The 17,111-nt window shown below is 35.9% G+C and overlaps 1 protein-coding gene across 1 annotated transcript in view; it reads left to right on the top strand.

Moving 5' to 3' along the window:
• LOC108553108 (lachesin) overlaps positions 1–17,111 on the top strand; it is a gene marked incomplete at its 3' end in the record, with an annotated part of 46,921 nt that overhangs the window by 5,486 nt on the left and 24,324 nt on the right. Inside the window, exons 3-4 of the mRNA XM_017907913.1 lie at positions 2,899–3,005; positions 16,283–16,468. Of these exons, the coding sequence (XP_017763402.1) occupies positions 2,899–3,005; positions 16,283–16,468 (293 nt within the window). The remainder of the gene's footprint in view (positions 1–2,898; positions 3,006–16,282; positions 16,469–17,111) is intronic.

Below are 17,111 nucleotides of genomic sequence, written 5' to 3' on the forward strand. Positions count from 1 at the left end.
TATTCCGCGCTCGGTGATAGTCGACAGTCGTGTCGTGGTTCGCGGAATATTCCGCGCTAGGGTGCAAATTAAATAAGGGTGCAAGGGTGCAAGACGAATAAATCTTTAAGAGCTTTTAAAGTCAGTCTTTTTTGCAATCTTGAAAAGTGTGCCAGTGTGTCAGTTAGAGAGTATTTAAGTAGTCCAAGTCAGTCCAAGAAAAATCAGAAAGCAAGCCCACTGAGAATCACTCTTGTTTCATAGCTGTTATTATAGTTATCAGCTTATTTCATTCTATTAGGAAGCCAACAATCTTAAATCAATCCACCCAAAATCCGATCCCTACGTTTATATCATCTCAAATGACTTTCATTTATTCTATCTCATTACCATTCACACGTATAAAACCTACACGTCAATAAAAATTAGTCAATAAAAATCGTTAATTCTGTTTTATAATATATTTATTAACGTTTAAATAAAGGGGTGGAATTAAGTGCGCTACATGTTGGTTCGAATATAACTAAAAGGTTTCCGACACTTCATACGTACTCCGGAAAAAGGAAGACCACGATACTTTTAAGTAGATTCGCAAACCTGGATAAAATACGTGCGAGTACTGCACAAGTGCCTTGAGAAAATCGCAGCACTATTAAAGCTAATGAAAATTCCTTCATTGCGAAGGCTCGCTTTAATATCAACTTAATTTACAGCAAACAACTGGCAATTAAGTAAACGCAAGAAAAAATGTATTAAACACGGAATATATTTTCATTGGATATTCGATATATGTCAATGCACGCAATATACGTCGCGGATGAAATAAAATAAAAATTTCTTTCATAAATTGGACGGAACTGTAGAGATGAATTATACAAATATCGGAGAGAATGAAAAAGGGTGACTATGACAAAGGCGACGGACCGGTGAGTGCAAAGGATTGAGCATTTTTGTTGTATCGAATATCGAGCGCTAATGGTCAACAGTGAAAGGGATAAATAAGGTCCCAAAGTAATGTGCGAGCCACTGAAAGGAGACTTCCGGCAAACTGGAAACTTCTACTTATCGGTTGCTTAACGAACGACGAAGCGAGAGGAGAGGCTATTCAACGCAGTCAAACTCAAGAATAAATTAAGTTGAATCAATTCTGGTTTCCACTCACAGACTTCCCCGAGTGTCGTCCAATTCGATTCGATGCGTCACTCTTTCGTTGTCAGCGCTACATAGTATTCATTTATCTCTTTCCCTCCTTTCTCGCCCGGAACAAAAACCAATAATTATGTGCGAATGCATACCTTGCTCGAAATTTAATCCTCTCACATTTTTCAACTTTCAGTGGAATTACGAGGTCCTGCGATTTTTAAGTTTCATCGAGTACCACTGGCGGAAAAGCGCGCAGCTTTTCATCGCGAAAATGAATAAAATCATACGCCCTTGGTAATTAATCATATATTACCTGTATTACTTAATTTCTATTTTAATTTTATCGCTGTTCTCGTTGAAACTCTTCTTGCTATCAGCGCAGACTTATATCCTTCTTATATATTTATATCGTACCAGCTCTGGGAAAAGATGAATCCTCGAGTGTAATTTCTGTACATTTCATAGCGAATCTGATATATAATTAAATGGTCAGGTACATCTCTGTGAAACTGAACACGTTTATAAAGCGTGGACGATGAAGGAAGGCAAATTTTCGTAAAACTAAGACGTTTCTTCGCTCTTCTAATGTCCCACCGTCGTATTTTAGCCCCGATATGTACATTTGTGCAGCTAAATGCAGTTGGTATATAGGTAAATGTACAGGATCGACTTAAAATCGAACTCACGTTCGTGTCTCCTCTCAGCGTCGCTTTAAATCGGTATCTCGTTACGACTGGCAAATAAAATGTTACGAAAAAATGTGAACAGGGTTGAACGAAAATAAAGGGATAAAAAGGGATGCGAAATAAAACCGGAAAAGAGATTTGTAAATTGAAAAAAAAGGGGGTACCGAAGATTTGGTCGAGATTGGATGAAAGTAGGGAAACTAACGATGACACGGATAAAAGGAAATAATAGGTAATTGTGGGAAAGAGAGCTGGCTAGAGGAAAGGAAACGAAGCGAAGTGGAAAGGGATGAACAGTAGATGGAGAGAACAAGGCAAGAAAGTTGAAAATCGATTCATTACAAAGATGGTGCAACTTATGGACGAAGATATCGAAAAGAAGTTTAGATATAGAAATGTAGGAAGGAGCGAAGAAGCTCTAAAATGGTTCGAAGAAAAATATTTAGTAAAAGGAACGAAGAAATTAGGGAATTTTTAAAAATTAGCACGAATATTTTTCTTCTTCTTGTTTTTAATTATTAATTATATTTTTTGTTACACCTTTCTTATTGGTTTGATATGAAGATAATAGTTCAAAGTATTCGCGTTGTTTTAAGAAAATATTTAACACTTTGACTGCCATTTGCTTTTTATATGGTATGTTCAGGGGGGCACGATAAAATTTCCATTATTCTTATGATATAATGATGAATTACCAAATAATATGGTAAAAAAAAAATAATGGCGCAAATTATTAATGTCTTTCATTCAAAGTTTTCTATTTATTTAAATATTCAAAATATAATATAATAATATTCAAAATTTAAATATAATATTGTTCAAATATTCAAAAATTGGTTAGGATAAAACGGATATAAATTTAAAAAATTAGTATCTCCGAACGCTGATGACCACCATGGCCCCATTGAGGAAGCAAGCACGATCGTGGCAATCAACGTGTTAAAATATATCCTCGTTCCTTGATCACCAGCTCGGTCACTTTTATATCAGCCGCGCATCTCGTTTATTAAGCGAACGTTGTAACTGTGAATTGCAGCGAGCAAGATATGCAAATTCGAGAAGTTTCTCACGTGCATCGTATCTGTTTCAGGCGGTGCTTTTCCACCTGAATTTGCTGGTCCCATCACGAATCTAACTGTACCGGTCGGAAGGGACGCAACTCTTACGTGTTTGGTCAAACATTTGGGGGGTTATAGGGTAAGTTCTCCCTATAAAAATGCGCGATGGCAGGACATGCATATGTCCGCTAGCTTTTCCACTTACTTAGCATATTTTTTATTTTTCTCGTCTCGTTTTCTCGTGCTACGACATCTCTTGCGAGAGGACAGAGCACGTTTTTCAGACATTCATCGAGAGTATCCCACCAGTCTTCTTTCGTTAGGAATTACAAAATAAATTTGCCCTATCGATTTACGTAATCTTGAAATTTTCCTCGTATAACTTAGAACTAATTTAGAAAATATCTGCTTCGAGTTACACTTTCGAATTTTCTCGCAAGTGTAGTCTATAAAGAACATTAACCCTTTCACTGTCACGACGAAATCACATGTTTCGATCAGGACGCCATGAGAATATTTTCATTACTCAAAGCATATAATGGCAAAATAATAATAAATTGGCGATGTAAGACAACATTCTTACCAAATAGAGCGTTTATCATATTGGCGGTCATTGGTGACCACCGGTGGCACCTTGGTAGCAGCTGACAATCAACTAACCGTCAATTTTCATTCAATTTTTACAATTGTAAATAATTCAAGAGCTCTGGTCACCAATGACCACCATGGCGTCACAGCAGAAACCATGACTTGCCATATATAACCACAGTGGCAGTCAAAGCGTTAATTTAAATAAAGCGTTAAAAGAAGTGTTTAAAACCTTTAATCGAAACTTCCAAAATTTTCTCGCGGTCCTCTCACATTATAAATATTCGATACACAGACGCAATTAAAGTTTCAATCGCTCTACAACACGTAAAACCTTACACCGTTTTGTTTTCTGTCAAGTTAGTTTGAAAAATGCAACGTGCTAATTGTCGTGTCAGGTTAGGTTAATATTTACAACGCTATTGTAAATTTACAATTTCCATCCACGACACGAACGTTAAGCAAAATTTTGGAAGGTGTACGACAACCTGTAAGACCCTCGATCATTTCCCCGAATTGATTTCGGTACAGCTTGATTCCGGACACCAAATAACCCGCTTCGACACTTCAGCGGACTTGTAGAACTTCGCCAAACAAGACATCCCCGCTCATACTTAACCGTATACGTTTAATCCTACACACAGCCGGGATAAATTTCAATTACATCTTTAATAATAATCTAATTGCAAGATTTCAATTTTTCAAAGAAATTTTGTCAATATATTTATAACGTGCCTCTCCTCTCCTTATTATCGTATCATCCTGATATCTCTCCCTCAATTTGAGATTCCTCCACATTCGTCAAGTTTCCAAAATATATCGTATAATTAATACCACATCTTTTCATTTTTCTTTCCTTTTCTTCCAAAATTCGCATCTTCCATAAAAATCCCAATTTTCCTTTTTCACGTAATGTTAAGTACATCAAACGAGAAAGAAAAGGAAAGAAAAAGAGGAGGATGGTGCTAAAAAGCGTTTGGTAAGGAGACTTGGAAGGAATTTCACAATATCCGTATTAATGGAACTTTGTGCGTTCACCTAATCGTCGTGTATATTATTTAATCCGCAGCACGCACAGGGAAAAGGAAAATTGGCGCGATACCGTATTCCTCGGTTCATCTTTATCTTCGCGATATTACGTATCACAGATTCACGATCTTCCTCTGCATAATGTACACCTTTAATATTGTTCGCATTCACTCCGTTATGACTCACTCCTTAACCGAAGATAGTAACAAGCAGGCAAACTTTTAAAGGGGCAACGGAAAACGGAAAGAAATGTCAAAACGATGGAAAGGAGACAAAGCAAACAATCAGCGAAACGGTTTCTATCTAACTCGGGATTGTAAGAGGACAATAAGCGTACAAAATAAGGATTGGTCGATAATACTAACATAAAATTTCCTTAGCTCTTGTGTACACAGTGTGATTTTAAAGGGACACGATAAACATCGTAGAAACTTCAATAATTCGTCTGACTTATTATCTTCTTTGTTCCTTTGAAGCTGTTAATACCGAGAAATACGCTCCGCCATTTTTATCTCCAAAGAAATTACATTTTGCATTCTCCATTTTGTGAAAATATCCGTCGATGGGTATTTAATATTTCTAATTAATGTAAAATTTCCTTAGCTCTTGTGTACACGGTGTGGTTACAAAGAGATGCGATAAATATCGTAGGAACTTACATAATTCGTCTGACTTATTATCTTCTTCGCTCCTTTGAAGCTGTTAATACCGAGAAATACGCTCCGCCATTTTTATCTCCAGAGAAATTACATTTTGCGTTCTCCATTTTGTGAAAATATCCGTCGATGGGTATTCAATATTTCTAATTAACGTAAAATTTTCTCGGTTCGTGTGTACACGGTGTGGTTTTACAGGGATGGATAAATATCGTAGAAATTTAAATAATTCGTCTGACTTATTATCTTCTTCGCTCCTTCGGAGTTGTAAATGACGATAAATATGCTCTGCCATTTTTATCTTCAAAGAAAGCACATTTTGAAACCTCGAATGTGCGAAAATAATTATCGACGAGTATCCGAATAGTTTGAGAAACAATATTTCGAAAACGATTCTTATCGCTTTATTCAGCACATTCAGCTAACCTCAATATACCCCAAAGCTGTGGTTTTGCATATTTATAAAATCGGAATATTTCTGCTAAACGTTATCGTGGAAATTTTTTACGCGTGCTTTTAATGGGGTATTCCCATTCTTCATGGGTAAATAAATACGAGTCCGTTATTGTTTAATTGATATTAGGAACAATAGCTCGATTGTTCTCATAAATTGCTCGTGTCCAAGAGATTTATCAATATATCGTGTTCCGAGCAACTATCTTCCGGCACCAAAACTTTTCACGAACAGCTTATTATCGGACTTTTCAAAGTAGCTTATTACCTATATTAAATATCGTAAAATTCTTAACTTCCGTGGAATGTTTGTGTCAGCGTTGGAATATCCCCGACGTAACGTTCATCCCCGATTTCGTAATAAAACATTTTATTAATCGTAACACTGCGTAAGTTCATCATCGCATCCACTGTGTCTCGTATTTTTCCCTTCTTTTCCTCATACAAACTTCTTTCGAGAGTTATAATTTTTGTTTCCCTTACAATTGTTTACTTCGTTCGAGTTATCCTTGCGCGAAGAATGACGGCCATTGTGGAAGAAATCGATTTATTCGTATCTTACTTTTTTTAAATAATAAAGTACATTCTAAACGCATAATTAACGCTATACTTGTGATTTTATATATCTGTAATTACAAATTAAAAAAAAAAACTATATATTTGTAATTACAAATATTTTGTTATTTTCTAGGAAAATACATCTATCGAAATAAATGTTTCCCATCTCGTAGGTTTACGCGAAATGATACATTAAATGATAAATTTAAGAGGCAAGCCAACACGGTGGCGATATTAAGAAAGAAGAGAGCTTGTTCGAATGCATTATTGTTCTGAAATTTCAGTATCGGTATCCGATAGAAATATAAAATCAATATATCAGGTCACCGAAACAAACCAATCTCTCTGAATATTTTGAATTCAGCACAGAAATTTCGCCTAATACAAAAAAAAATATTACTTATTCCGACGTCTATGATATCGATGCAAATTATTGAAGATGCTGATCCGGGACACCTCGACATACCTAACCTAATCTAAGGGGTATACATAAGGGGTCGATCAAAGTCTATTTTCGAGACATTTGCTGAAACTGTTCGATACCTTTGACATTTATGACGTCATTTCGAATACACGTAACCCTCCTATAACACGGTAGATAGGTTCCGTGTTTTGTGAAACCGTGTTGTACGAGACCCGGAGCCAGTACAAAAATGGGGAGGGGGGGTACGTTCCGAAAACTTATTAAAAACAAATTTCTTTTCTAATTATACATAAATAACTTAATTTTGATTAAAAATACAAACGTATGTGCAACAGAAAACAAAAAAGAAACAAAAATATTATTTTAATTTAACGCAAGTTTAAGTTAATAAATTTCTCCGTCGTCACTGCTCATGTAGAAGTACTTATAGTGTTGTACAAAGGTTTTTGCACTTTACTTATCGTATTTTCTCAGAGCGAAACCGTGTTATAGAACGCCGTGTTGTAGGAGGGTTCCCGCAATTTATGAATCGTGTTATAGTGAAACCGTGCTATAGGATGTCGCGTTGTAGGAGAACTACCTGTACATCTACCGCGTAATTGCTTTCTGTACTTTCAACGACCAAAACAAATTTCCAAAATATTTTTTCGAGTTTCAAAAAATGTTTCATCGCGTTAGGCATAAGAATTGATCTGCTACAAGACGATGGAGAAAAAAGTTTGAAAGGAATCATATATAGTTCATGGACCGTTAAGATGTCAAGCTTATTCGAGGAAATTTCGCGAGATAAATCCAACTTACTCGCGGATCAACGCGAAACAATTTTCGCAGCGCTATTTCCTCCATTTTTCGCGCGCATCTTTCACTGGAGATTAATAAATTGGACCACGTTAGCCGGGAGAAATGCAAACAGCTTTCCCCTCTTGCCTGTCGAAACCAGGCCGGAACAAAGAATGCGAACACTTTGTGAACTATCGAAGAATTAATACAGATCTTAAATTACAATAATACGAAAGCCTTTCATCCCCCCAGGGACTCGATAGAAGAATTATATTTTTCTCTAGACCTGCCGCCGAGTAGACGTTTATTCGTTGCTTTTATTTCCTTGTAATGTCGCCACCATCAATTTATTCTGTTTCCAGCCACTCGGCAGACTGCCTGTCCCACGGCGATTGTCACTTCTACTTATAATACTTTCCAATCCTATTACCGCTGTTATGAGACAAACTGCTCCAAGCTTGTCTTCTCCAACATCTCCCGGCTTGACTTTGGCTTATCTTTGCCCCGGAATTCCTCCTTCCGCTCCTTTTAACGCGTAGTCTTTAGTTTAACGAAAAAGTGTCGTGCCTCTTATTTCATTATCTCGGTGATGTCTCGGTTCGACTCTCAACTTTCTGTCCTATTCTTACCGCTTCCAACCCCCTCCGCCCTTTCGACGTTGGTGGAGCGGCGCAACGTTTGTTTCCGTTCGTCTTCTCATGCTTCTGACGCGGCACTGAGAACGAATTTAAAAGTTTCCAGTGCATGACCGGCATCCAGCTAATTATCGCGATTTCATACCTCCGGATAAAATACATCCCCACGAAAACGGTTCCCTAATTAGGCTCGCATTCTGATTACCGACAGCAACTCTCAAGCAACAGCCACGGCCGGTAGCTGTCAACCCATGATTTATTCCGCTGCTTTCCCATTCAAACACGAGTATCTGATAATTGCCGTGGCAACGGCTGGAAAGCAACGTTTCCTCGACTTCTTTGTTGGCGAAAGAAACCCGGAAGGATAAAGCAAACTTCTGGTACAATTTCTAAGTCATCGATGCTAAGGGTAGCAAAGTAGAGCAGTGGATGAAAACAGTACTTTCATTTCACGTTAAAGCTGCTGTATGTGCGGAATTTCAGCAACTATTCGAAAATTGCAGGGAAAAATGTAAGTGATATTATTGGCTTTTAGAGAGGAAACGTTTGTAAATTCTATACCTCGTTAATTAATTTTGTACTAGAAAAATTGTTATTCACCGATTCCGCGGTTAAATATCTATTTCAGCGGTATTTTTAACTAACCTTGCGAATTTACTAGCCATTCTTGAAGAATTTTTATCTACGAAAGTAATAAATATGAGCATGTCGATATTTTTGTACCATCGATATTTGTTGTATAAGAAAGTTAAGTCATAATTAATTAAATATCCAAATATCAAATTTTATTAAAATAATTAAACGGTATATTAAAAATCGATTATAATTAAGAAAATTCCTAAATCTACGAAAGCAATAAATATGAGCGTGTCAATATTCTTGTACCATCGATATTTGTTATATAAGAAATTTAAATCATAATTAATGAAATATCTAAATATCGAATTTTATTAAAATAATTAAACGGTATCTTAAAACTCGATTATAATTAATAAGATTATTAAATTTCGAATATAACATACTATAACTGATTTAAATATTTTTCATGTAAACACAGGTGAATAAATTGCGATTCGTTTTTAATCTTTTGCAAGTAATTTGAATTTTTATCTACGAAACCAATAAATATGAACATATTTTCAATTCAATATTTTTGTATCATCGATATTTGTTATATAAGAGACATACGTCACAATTAATTAAATATCCAAATATCAAATATTATTAAAGTAATTAAACGGTACGTTAAAAATTGATTATAATTAACAAAATTCCTAAATCTACGAAAGCAATAAATATGAGCGTGTCAATATTTTTCTACCATCGATATTGGTTATATAAGAAATTTAAGTCATAATTAATTAAATATCCAAATATTAAATTCTATTAAAACAATTAAACGGTATATTAAAAATCGAATATAATTAATAAGATTACAAAATTTCGAATATAACATACTATAACTGATTAAAATAATTTTCATGTAAACCCAGGTGAATAAATTAAGATTTTAGTCTTTTTTGAGAAATTTTAATTTTCCTTTCAATTATTTTGCTTTGTGTTATTTACAATACACGCATCTGAAATAAAGTTATTCGAAACGAGGATTCATATCACGTTGCACTACTGGATAAGATCAGATAAAGACGTGACGCTTAATAAAATGGCAGAGAAATTTTGAAATCGTGTAAAATGGAAGAAAACACGCGTAGTGGATACGAAGAAATTGAAAAAAGAAATTTCATTAAATTAATGCACACAGTGGAAATGTATCTGACAAAATAATCTCGTTTGAGACCTATCCGTGACAGATAAAGGATTCAATTCAATCCCCTGAGTGACTGTACTTGAAACTTTTACGAACTTATACATCACAAAACGAAGGAAACTGTTTAGCGAAAAAGTTACTAAGTTACCGAAGAATCTAATTATTGTTACTCTCTATCGGACGTTTCTTGTTCTTCCATTTAACGGTTACGATCGGGTACTTCGATTTATTTCTTGGATACTAACAGGAAAAGCGTTGTTACTGACCAGCGAGATAGAAACGCGGGTAACGATATAACAATACGCTCCCTAGACTTCCGTTGCTGCTTCAAATGAAAAGAAACGATAAACATCTGCAAACAAATTGCATCCAGACAGGCAAAAAATTACGAATTTTCGATCAAAAATGGAGTTAAAAATTTAAGAAATTATAGCGCTGTTTCGTGCTCGAAGAACCAGTTAATTGAAAATAAATAAATAAATAAATAAAATTGAGAGAATTCTTGCTATTTCTATATGCATTGTGTCACAATATCGTATCTATTAAAATTCGCGATGTATTCTAAAATTTAGATGAAACTTTACATAGGAGTCTAATATACCAGCAAGAATTAACGTTGTAACATCAATTTACTAGTGTGAAAGGTAAAAATATTCTACTACCGATCGTTGCAAAATTCTACGATCTGGATACATTGCTTCCAATAGCATTTCATTGTTAACAACTTTTAAATACAAATACACCGGTGATTTATTGTGGCGGAAAAATCTACCAATCAAAATAACCTGTATTTAAGATCGAAGTATGACACCTGAAAAAATTGTATTTTTATTTTCAAACTGAGTTTTCGTTACAACACTGGTAGGTACATATTGGAGAATGGCGATACGAAAAATAATGCAGATTGTACGTGACAACAGATTGGAAATTAAAAAATGGCGATATTAAAATCTTCTTGCCTCCAATTAGAGTATCCTGCAATTCAAAGCACCTTACAAAGCTCGTCCTTTAGAACTTCGACGGATGCTTAAAACACTGTAAACGATAACAATTACAAGAAATAATAATAGCCATTATCCCCAGGCAACTTAACGATGCCTATTGTCTTAAAAGGAACTCCGGCTACTTTACACGAACTCTTCGCGATACTTAATTCAAGAGGACAAAAACATGAACAAAAATAATTTCTACTTTTAAGCATAAAACATCCACCACGTACGAAGTTACGATAACTTCTAACGAACGTACCCCCCTCTGACCCCTTCATGAGGATAGTAATTAACGTTTTCCTTTCCGCAAATAAAGCCGTATAAACCATACAACTCCTGAACATAAATTCATTCGAACGTAATAAACATTAATAATTCACGAAGAGTGTGTGCCACGAAGTCGTTAATATACGAGTAGCACAGTGCATGTGACTTCTGCCTATAATAAACTCATCCGCGGTAAATCACATAGTATAATCGATGCAGAGACGATTTTAACGTTGAAGCGTTTTTAGCAACTTCCGAAATAAAATCTCACCGTCCATTCTCTCCAGGACCGAAATGGACTAGCTAAATATTACCCAGCACTTAGCGCATAATTGCCAAGTTGCCCGTGTTCAATCATCGATCGTAGGGATTAAAGGGAACAGCGAACACAACGATGTTTCGTCAGTGACACTTTACCAATTGAAAACGAGGTATTACCCGAAACTTTCGATTGTGCAATGAATAAGCGAGTTTCGTTTAACACTTTCAATGTCACGCACTTTTTATTCTAGGCTCGTTATAGTCTCATTACTTTCTGTTGATAGAAATGGACACCAATATCTTCCACGTTTTTCAACAATTAACACATTACTATATTTATATAAACATATTTAAATAATAAAAACAACTCGCAATAAACTATTTAAAAAAAAAAAAAAATGACTGACACTTTCTAGAAAATTCTTCTTTTTCTCTCACTCCTATTAACCATTACACACCCATGTTTTGAGTGTTATTCCATCTCATTCGCATTCACACATATAAAACCACACTCACAAATATAAGTATTAATAATAAGTTTTAAAGACACGTGTAATGATAATAATAAAAGAAAGACAAGAGAGTATTTTCTAGAGTAATAATTACGAAATATGAACACTATTGAAACTGGTTGATCAGAAGAAAGTAGTCTTCGTGTCAATCGAGAAATTATTTTCGAAGCAATCTGAAGATCGGATTTTTAAAAAATTTTTTCAATTAAATATAATATAGGTATCGTTTTAAAGACACGTGTAGTGATAATAATAAAAGAAAGACGAGAGAGTATTTTCTAGAGTAATAATTATGAAATATGAACACTATTGAAGCTGGTTGATCAGAAGAAAGTAGTCTTCGTGTCAATCAAGAAATTATTTTTGAAGTAAGGATTCATCGGGTTGCACGTCGATATTATTTTATGTACTGTTCATCGTAATATTCAACTCTTTTAACATACTTATCTGTCAATATATTTGATCTTCTATTCGTATTACAGTTGAGGAATGAATAAGCGAGAAGCGATGATTTAAAAAAGGACTCGGAAGATTTATATAGTATATTACAAAATTGCACCCAGAGAAGTAATTTACTTGTTATAAACGAACACTTAAAAAATTCTTGGATGAAAGAGAGTGTCTGTACAGCTCCTCGTTATAAATCTAGAAAATTACCATTCGAATGGAACATAAATTGATAGCAATTGACACCAATATCTTCTACGTTTCTTAACAGTTAACGCATTAGTATATATAGATAAAAATATTTAAATAATGGAAAGAACTCGCAATAAATTATTTTAAACAAAGATATTGATTGACACTTTCTCACATAACTGTTTTATTTTAGCACGATCTTCTAAACATTTGTTCAAACATCATTCATACACATATTCATTCACTCGCACATATTATATTTATATTATCGCAAATGATATTCTATTCTATTTCTAATTGCTTTTATATGGTCATTTGTTCATTCGTAACATAGAACCCCTTGCTTCATCTCGGTCACGAGTTAAACATAAGTTTTATCTTGAAATTTCTTTGTGTTTAAATTAAATGCTCGATAATTAATACGAAACAGAGGTTGACATATTATGGACATATTTATAAATCACCACCGTGAATAGAATTTCGGGTATTAACGCACGTATGCAAACGTTTATTACACGTAAATTGGAAAATGGACATCTTTAAATATGACACATACGCACAGGTCTATTTTCCGCAGAATATTCGGTTTAAATTAAAAATTAAAATTAACACTGTGACTACCGTGCATTCTTTATATAGTACGCTCAGGGGACCACGACAAAATTTCCATTATTCTTACGATATACTGATGAATTATCAAACAATATGGCAAAGAAAAAAAAAAGCGGTGCAAATTATTAATGCTTTCTATTCAAAGTTCTCTATTTATTTAAATATTCAAAATATAATATAATAATATTCAAAATTTAAATATAATATTGTTCAAATATTCAAAAATTGGTTAGGATAAAACGGATATAAATTTAAAAAATTAGTATCTCCGAACGCTGATGACCACCATGGCCCCATTGAGGAAGCAAGCACGATCGTGGCAATCAACGTGTTAAAATATATCCTCGTTCCTTGATCACCAGCTCGGTCACTTTTATATCAGCCGCGCATCTCGTTTATTAAGCGAACGTTGTAACTGTGAATTGCAGCGAGCAAGATATGCAAATTCGAGAAGTTTCTCACGTGCATCGTATCTGTTTCAGGCGGTGCTTTTCCACCTGAATTTGCTGGTCCCATCACGAATCTAACTGTACCGGTCGGAAGGGACGCAACTCTTACGTGTTTGGTCAAACATTTGGGGGGTTATAGGGTAAGTTCTCCCTATAAAAATGCGCGATGGCAGGACATGCATATGTCCGCTAGCTTTTCCACTTACTTAGCATATTTTTTATTTTTCTCGTCTCGTTTTCTCGTGCTACGACATCTCTTGCGAGAGGACAGAGCACGTTTTTCAGACATTCATCGAGAGTATCCCACCAGTCTTCTTTCGTTAGGAATTACAAAATAAATTTGCCCTATCGATTTACGTAATCTTGAAATTTTCCTCGTATAACTTAGAACTAATTTAGAAAATATCTGCTTCGAGTTACACTTTCGAATTTTCTCGCAAGTGTAGTCTATAAAGAACATTAACCCTTTGACTGTCACGACGAAATCACATGTTTCGATCAGGACGCCATGAGAATATTTTCATTACTCAAAGCATATAATGGCAAAATAATAATAAATTGGCGATGTAAGACAACATTCTTACCAAATAGAGCGTTTATCATATTGGCGGTCATTGGTGACCACCGGTGGCACCTTGGTAGCAGCTGACAATCAACTAACCGTCAATTTTCATTCAATTTTTACAATTGTAAATAATTCAAGAGCTCTGGTCACCAATGACCACCATGGCGTCACAGCAGAAACCATGACTTGCCATATATAACCACAGTGGCAGTCAAAGCGTTAATTTAAATAAAGCGTTAAAAGAAGTGTTTAAAACCTTTAATCGAAACTTCCAAAATTTTCTCGCGGTCCTCTCACATTATAAATATTCGATACACAGACGCAATTAAAGTTTCAATCGCTCTACAACACGTAAAACCTTACACCGTTTTGTTTTCTGTCAAGTTAGTTTGAAAAATGCAACGTGCTAATTGTCGTGTCAGGTTAGGTTAATATTTACAACGCTATTGTAAATTTACAATTTCCATCCACGACACGAACGTTAAGCAAAATTTTGGAAGGTGTACGACAACCTGTAAGACCCTCGATCATTTCCCCGAATTGATTTCGGTACAGCTTGATTCCGGACACCAAATAACCCGCTTCGACACTTCAGCGGACTTGTAGAACTTCGCCAAACAAGACATCCCCGCTCATACTTAACCGTATACGTTTAATCCTACACACAGCCGGGATAAATTTCAATTACATCTTTCCAGCAGCGAGAGTCATTCTCCGAAAACAATTTCGAACACCATTACGACATCCCTAAAGTGCACCCGGTAACCCCTTTTCTATTAATACAAGCGTTCCTCGAGACCCCATAGTACGCTTCTGCGACTTCGTGAGATCTGGAATATTCTAAGGAAAATGCAAATATCGCCTCGAAGTTTGGCCAAGAAGATAGAAGACGCGTACGCGCCACCTATACGTGTTCCTCCGACCACAGCATAGGTATCCGGCTTGTTTGTATTCCGTATTCGGCCTGTCTATAGGGAAATTGCGGTGTTCTCGACCGTCAAAATCCATGAACACGTCTCCGGCCTCTGAAGGTCATTTGCTCTGCATGTTGTCGTCTCATTAACCATTTTCATCTGACCGGCGGATTTATAGGATCGATTCACGTGTTTACAGGAAATCGCGCGCTAAACTGAACCGGTCGCTTCAAAATTTAGCGTATCTGCTTCATCCTAGCTGCACATCTAGCGGAGGATATCGAGATTGACAAATCGCATTATTATCTTTCGTTTTGTTGCAATTTCTCAAGTGAAATTGACGTGCAGCTCTTGTAGGATTATTGCTAGATTAATCATATGCAGACAGAGATCTGCGCGTCTGATAAACAGCGACTCCTTTTTAATAACGAAACAGATTTATTTAAACTAAAATATTACGCTGACTCTCAAACACGCCGATTCTCTACTCGCCACGTCTCGACTACGCGCGTTCTGCCTCGCTCGCACCCTTGCACCCTTGCTTAAAGTCTAACACTCCCTCTTTTCATACGCGGGCTTTCTTCCTCGATCGCTCGATACAGTCATAGATATCCCGTCAAAACGTTCCTTTCGCGCTGTCGTTTGTTCTTTCGCTCGCATCCTAGATGTTGCCCTGAACGCCCGAGTTGAACCCCATGACGCTGTTTATTATTCCTCGCTTTTCGAGAAGCGGCTCGAGCGTTCCCATGTACTCGCTTAGAAGTAAGACCACACACCCATTCGCTCTGTTATCGCTCTTAATACTATCTCCTTTGCTAGAGACCTTCACAGATTCCAATACCACGATAGTATCCTTGTTTAAGACAAGGCCTGCTAGGTATTCTTACTCATCAGTCCACTAGCTGGTCCAGGACGAAACGCATCCCTTCCTTTTCCTTGCGTCCCTTCTAGCACCACCTCTACATCGAGGATATCTGCGACCCGTCGACATCGTCAACCGTGGGGAAGGACCCCTACAAAGCCAATACCGAGCACCAGTGATCTCATCGCGACTGATCTCGTGGATCACTGTTCCTCGAAACGTATGACAGTAGCGTGGTACGTTGCGATCATTCTTCGACACTGGAACCAATGCGTCCATTTTCAATGCTATCGCTTTCTTCGCCCTATTTCAGTCTTGGATACTGCAAATTTGCATAATTCTTGCAAAAAAATAGAAATAATCTTAATGTATATTGGAAACACTGTAATACGTTATAGCAGCAATTCGGTTAATGATGATGTTCCTTTCTAGCGATTGAATAATTATTTTTGCAGATTGGATGGCTGAAGGTGGACACCAAAGCAATCCAGGCTATCCACGAGCACGTAATAACTCACAACACCAGGGTATCGGTGTCTCACAGTGATCACACTATGTGGAACCTTCACATAAAGAGCGTACAGCCGGAGGACGAGGGATTATACATGTGTCAGATTAATACAGACCCCATGAAGAGTCAGGTAGGTTAATATCGCGATTCCTCGGAAATTATTTTAACACGAGTAAGAGTAAAAGATAGCCGATTTTTGTTCAAGAAGAGGAAAATAAAATTCAGGTGGTGTCTTGCGAAATTCTAACGTAAACCATGAAGGGGAAACGTGGAAATAGTAAAAATCGCGAAAAATGCAGATATTTGCTTTCCATCCGGATAATTTTTTCGAGATCTATTAACACTTTCATTGCCACAATAAAATTTCCATTATTATTATGATATAATGATGAAATATCGAACAATATCGCAAAAAAGAAATAGAAAATGGTGGAAATTATTAATGTTTTCTATTCAGAGTTCTCTATTTATTTTCAAAAAATGGTTAAAATAAAACACAAATATAAATTTAAAAAATTACTATCACCTAGTGATCGCACTGGTATCACCTAATATAGCATTAGAAATTTTATTAAAAGATTAGTAGTATTATTAAGACACTGGTGATTACCATGGCAGTCAACGTGTTAAGAGCTATATATAATATTTCAAATTCGTCTTTGCTAATGGAATCATTAACTGTATTTCCGTGAATGTTTAACCCCTTAACTACGAAAGACGTATATATACGTCCTCACAAATCTATCACTATATACGAAAGACGTATATATACG

This window comes from Eufriesea mexicana, unplaced genomic scaffold (genome assembly GCF_001483705.2).
Source record: "Eufriesea mexicana isolate 0111107269 unplaced genomic scaffold, ASM148370v2 scaffold4744748667, whole genome shotgun sequence".
Taxonomy (NCBI): Eukaryota; Metazoa; Arthropoda; class Insecta; order Hymenoptera; family Apidae; genus Eufriesea; species Eufriesea mexicana.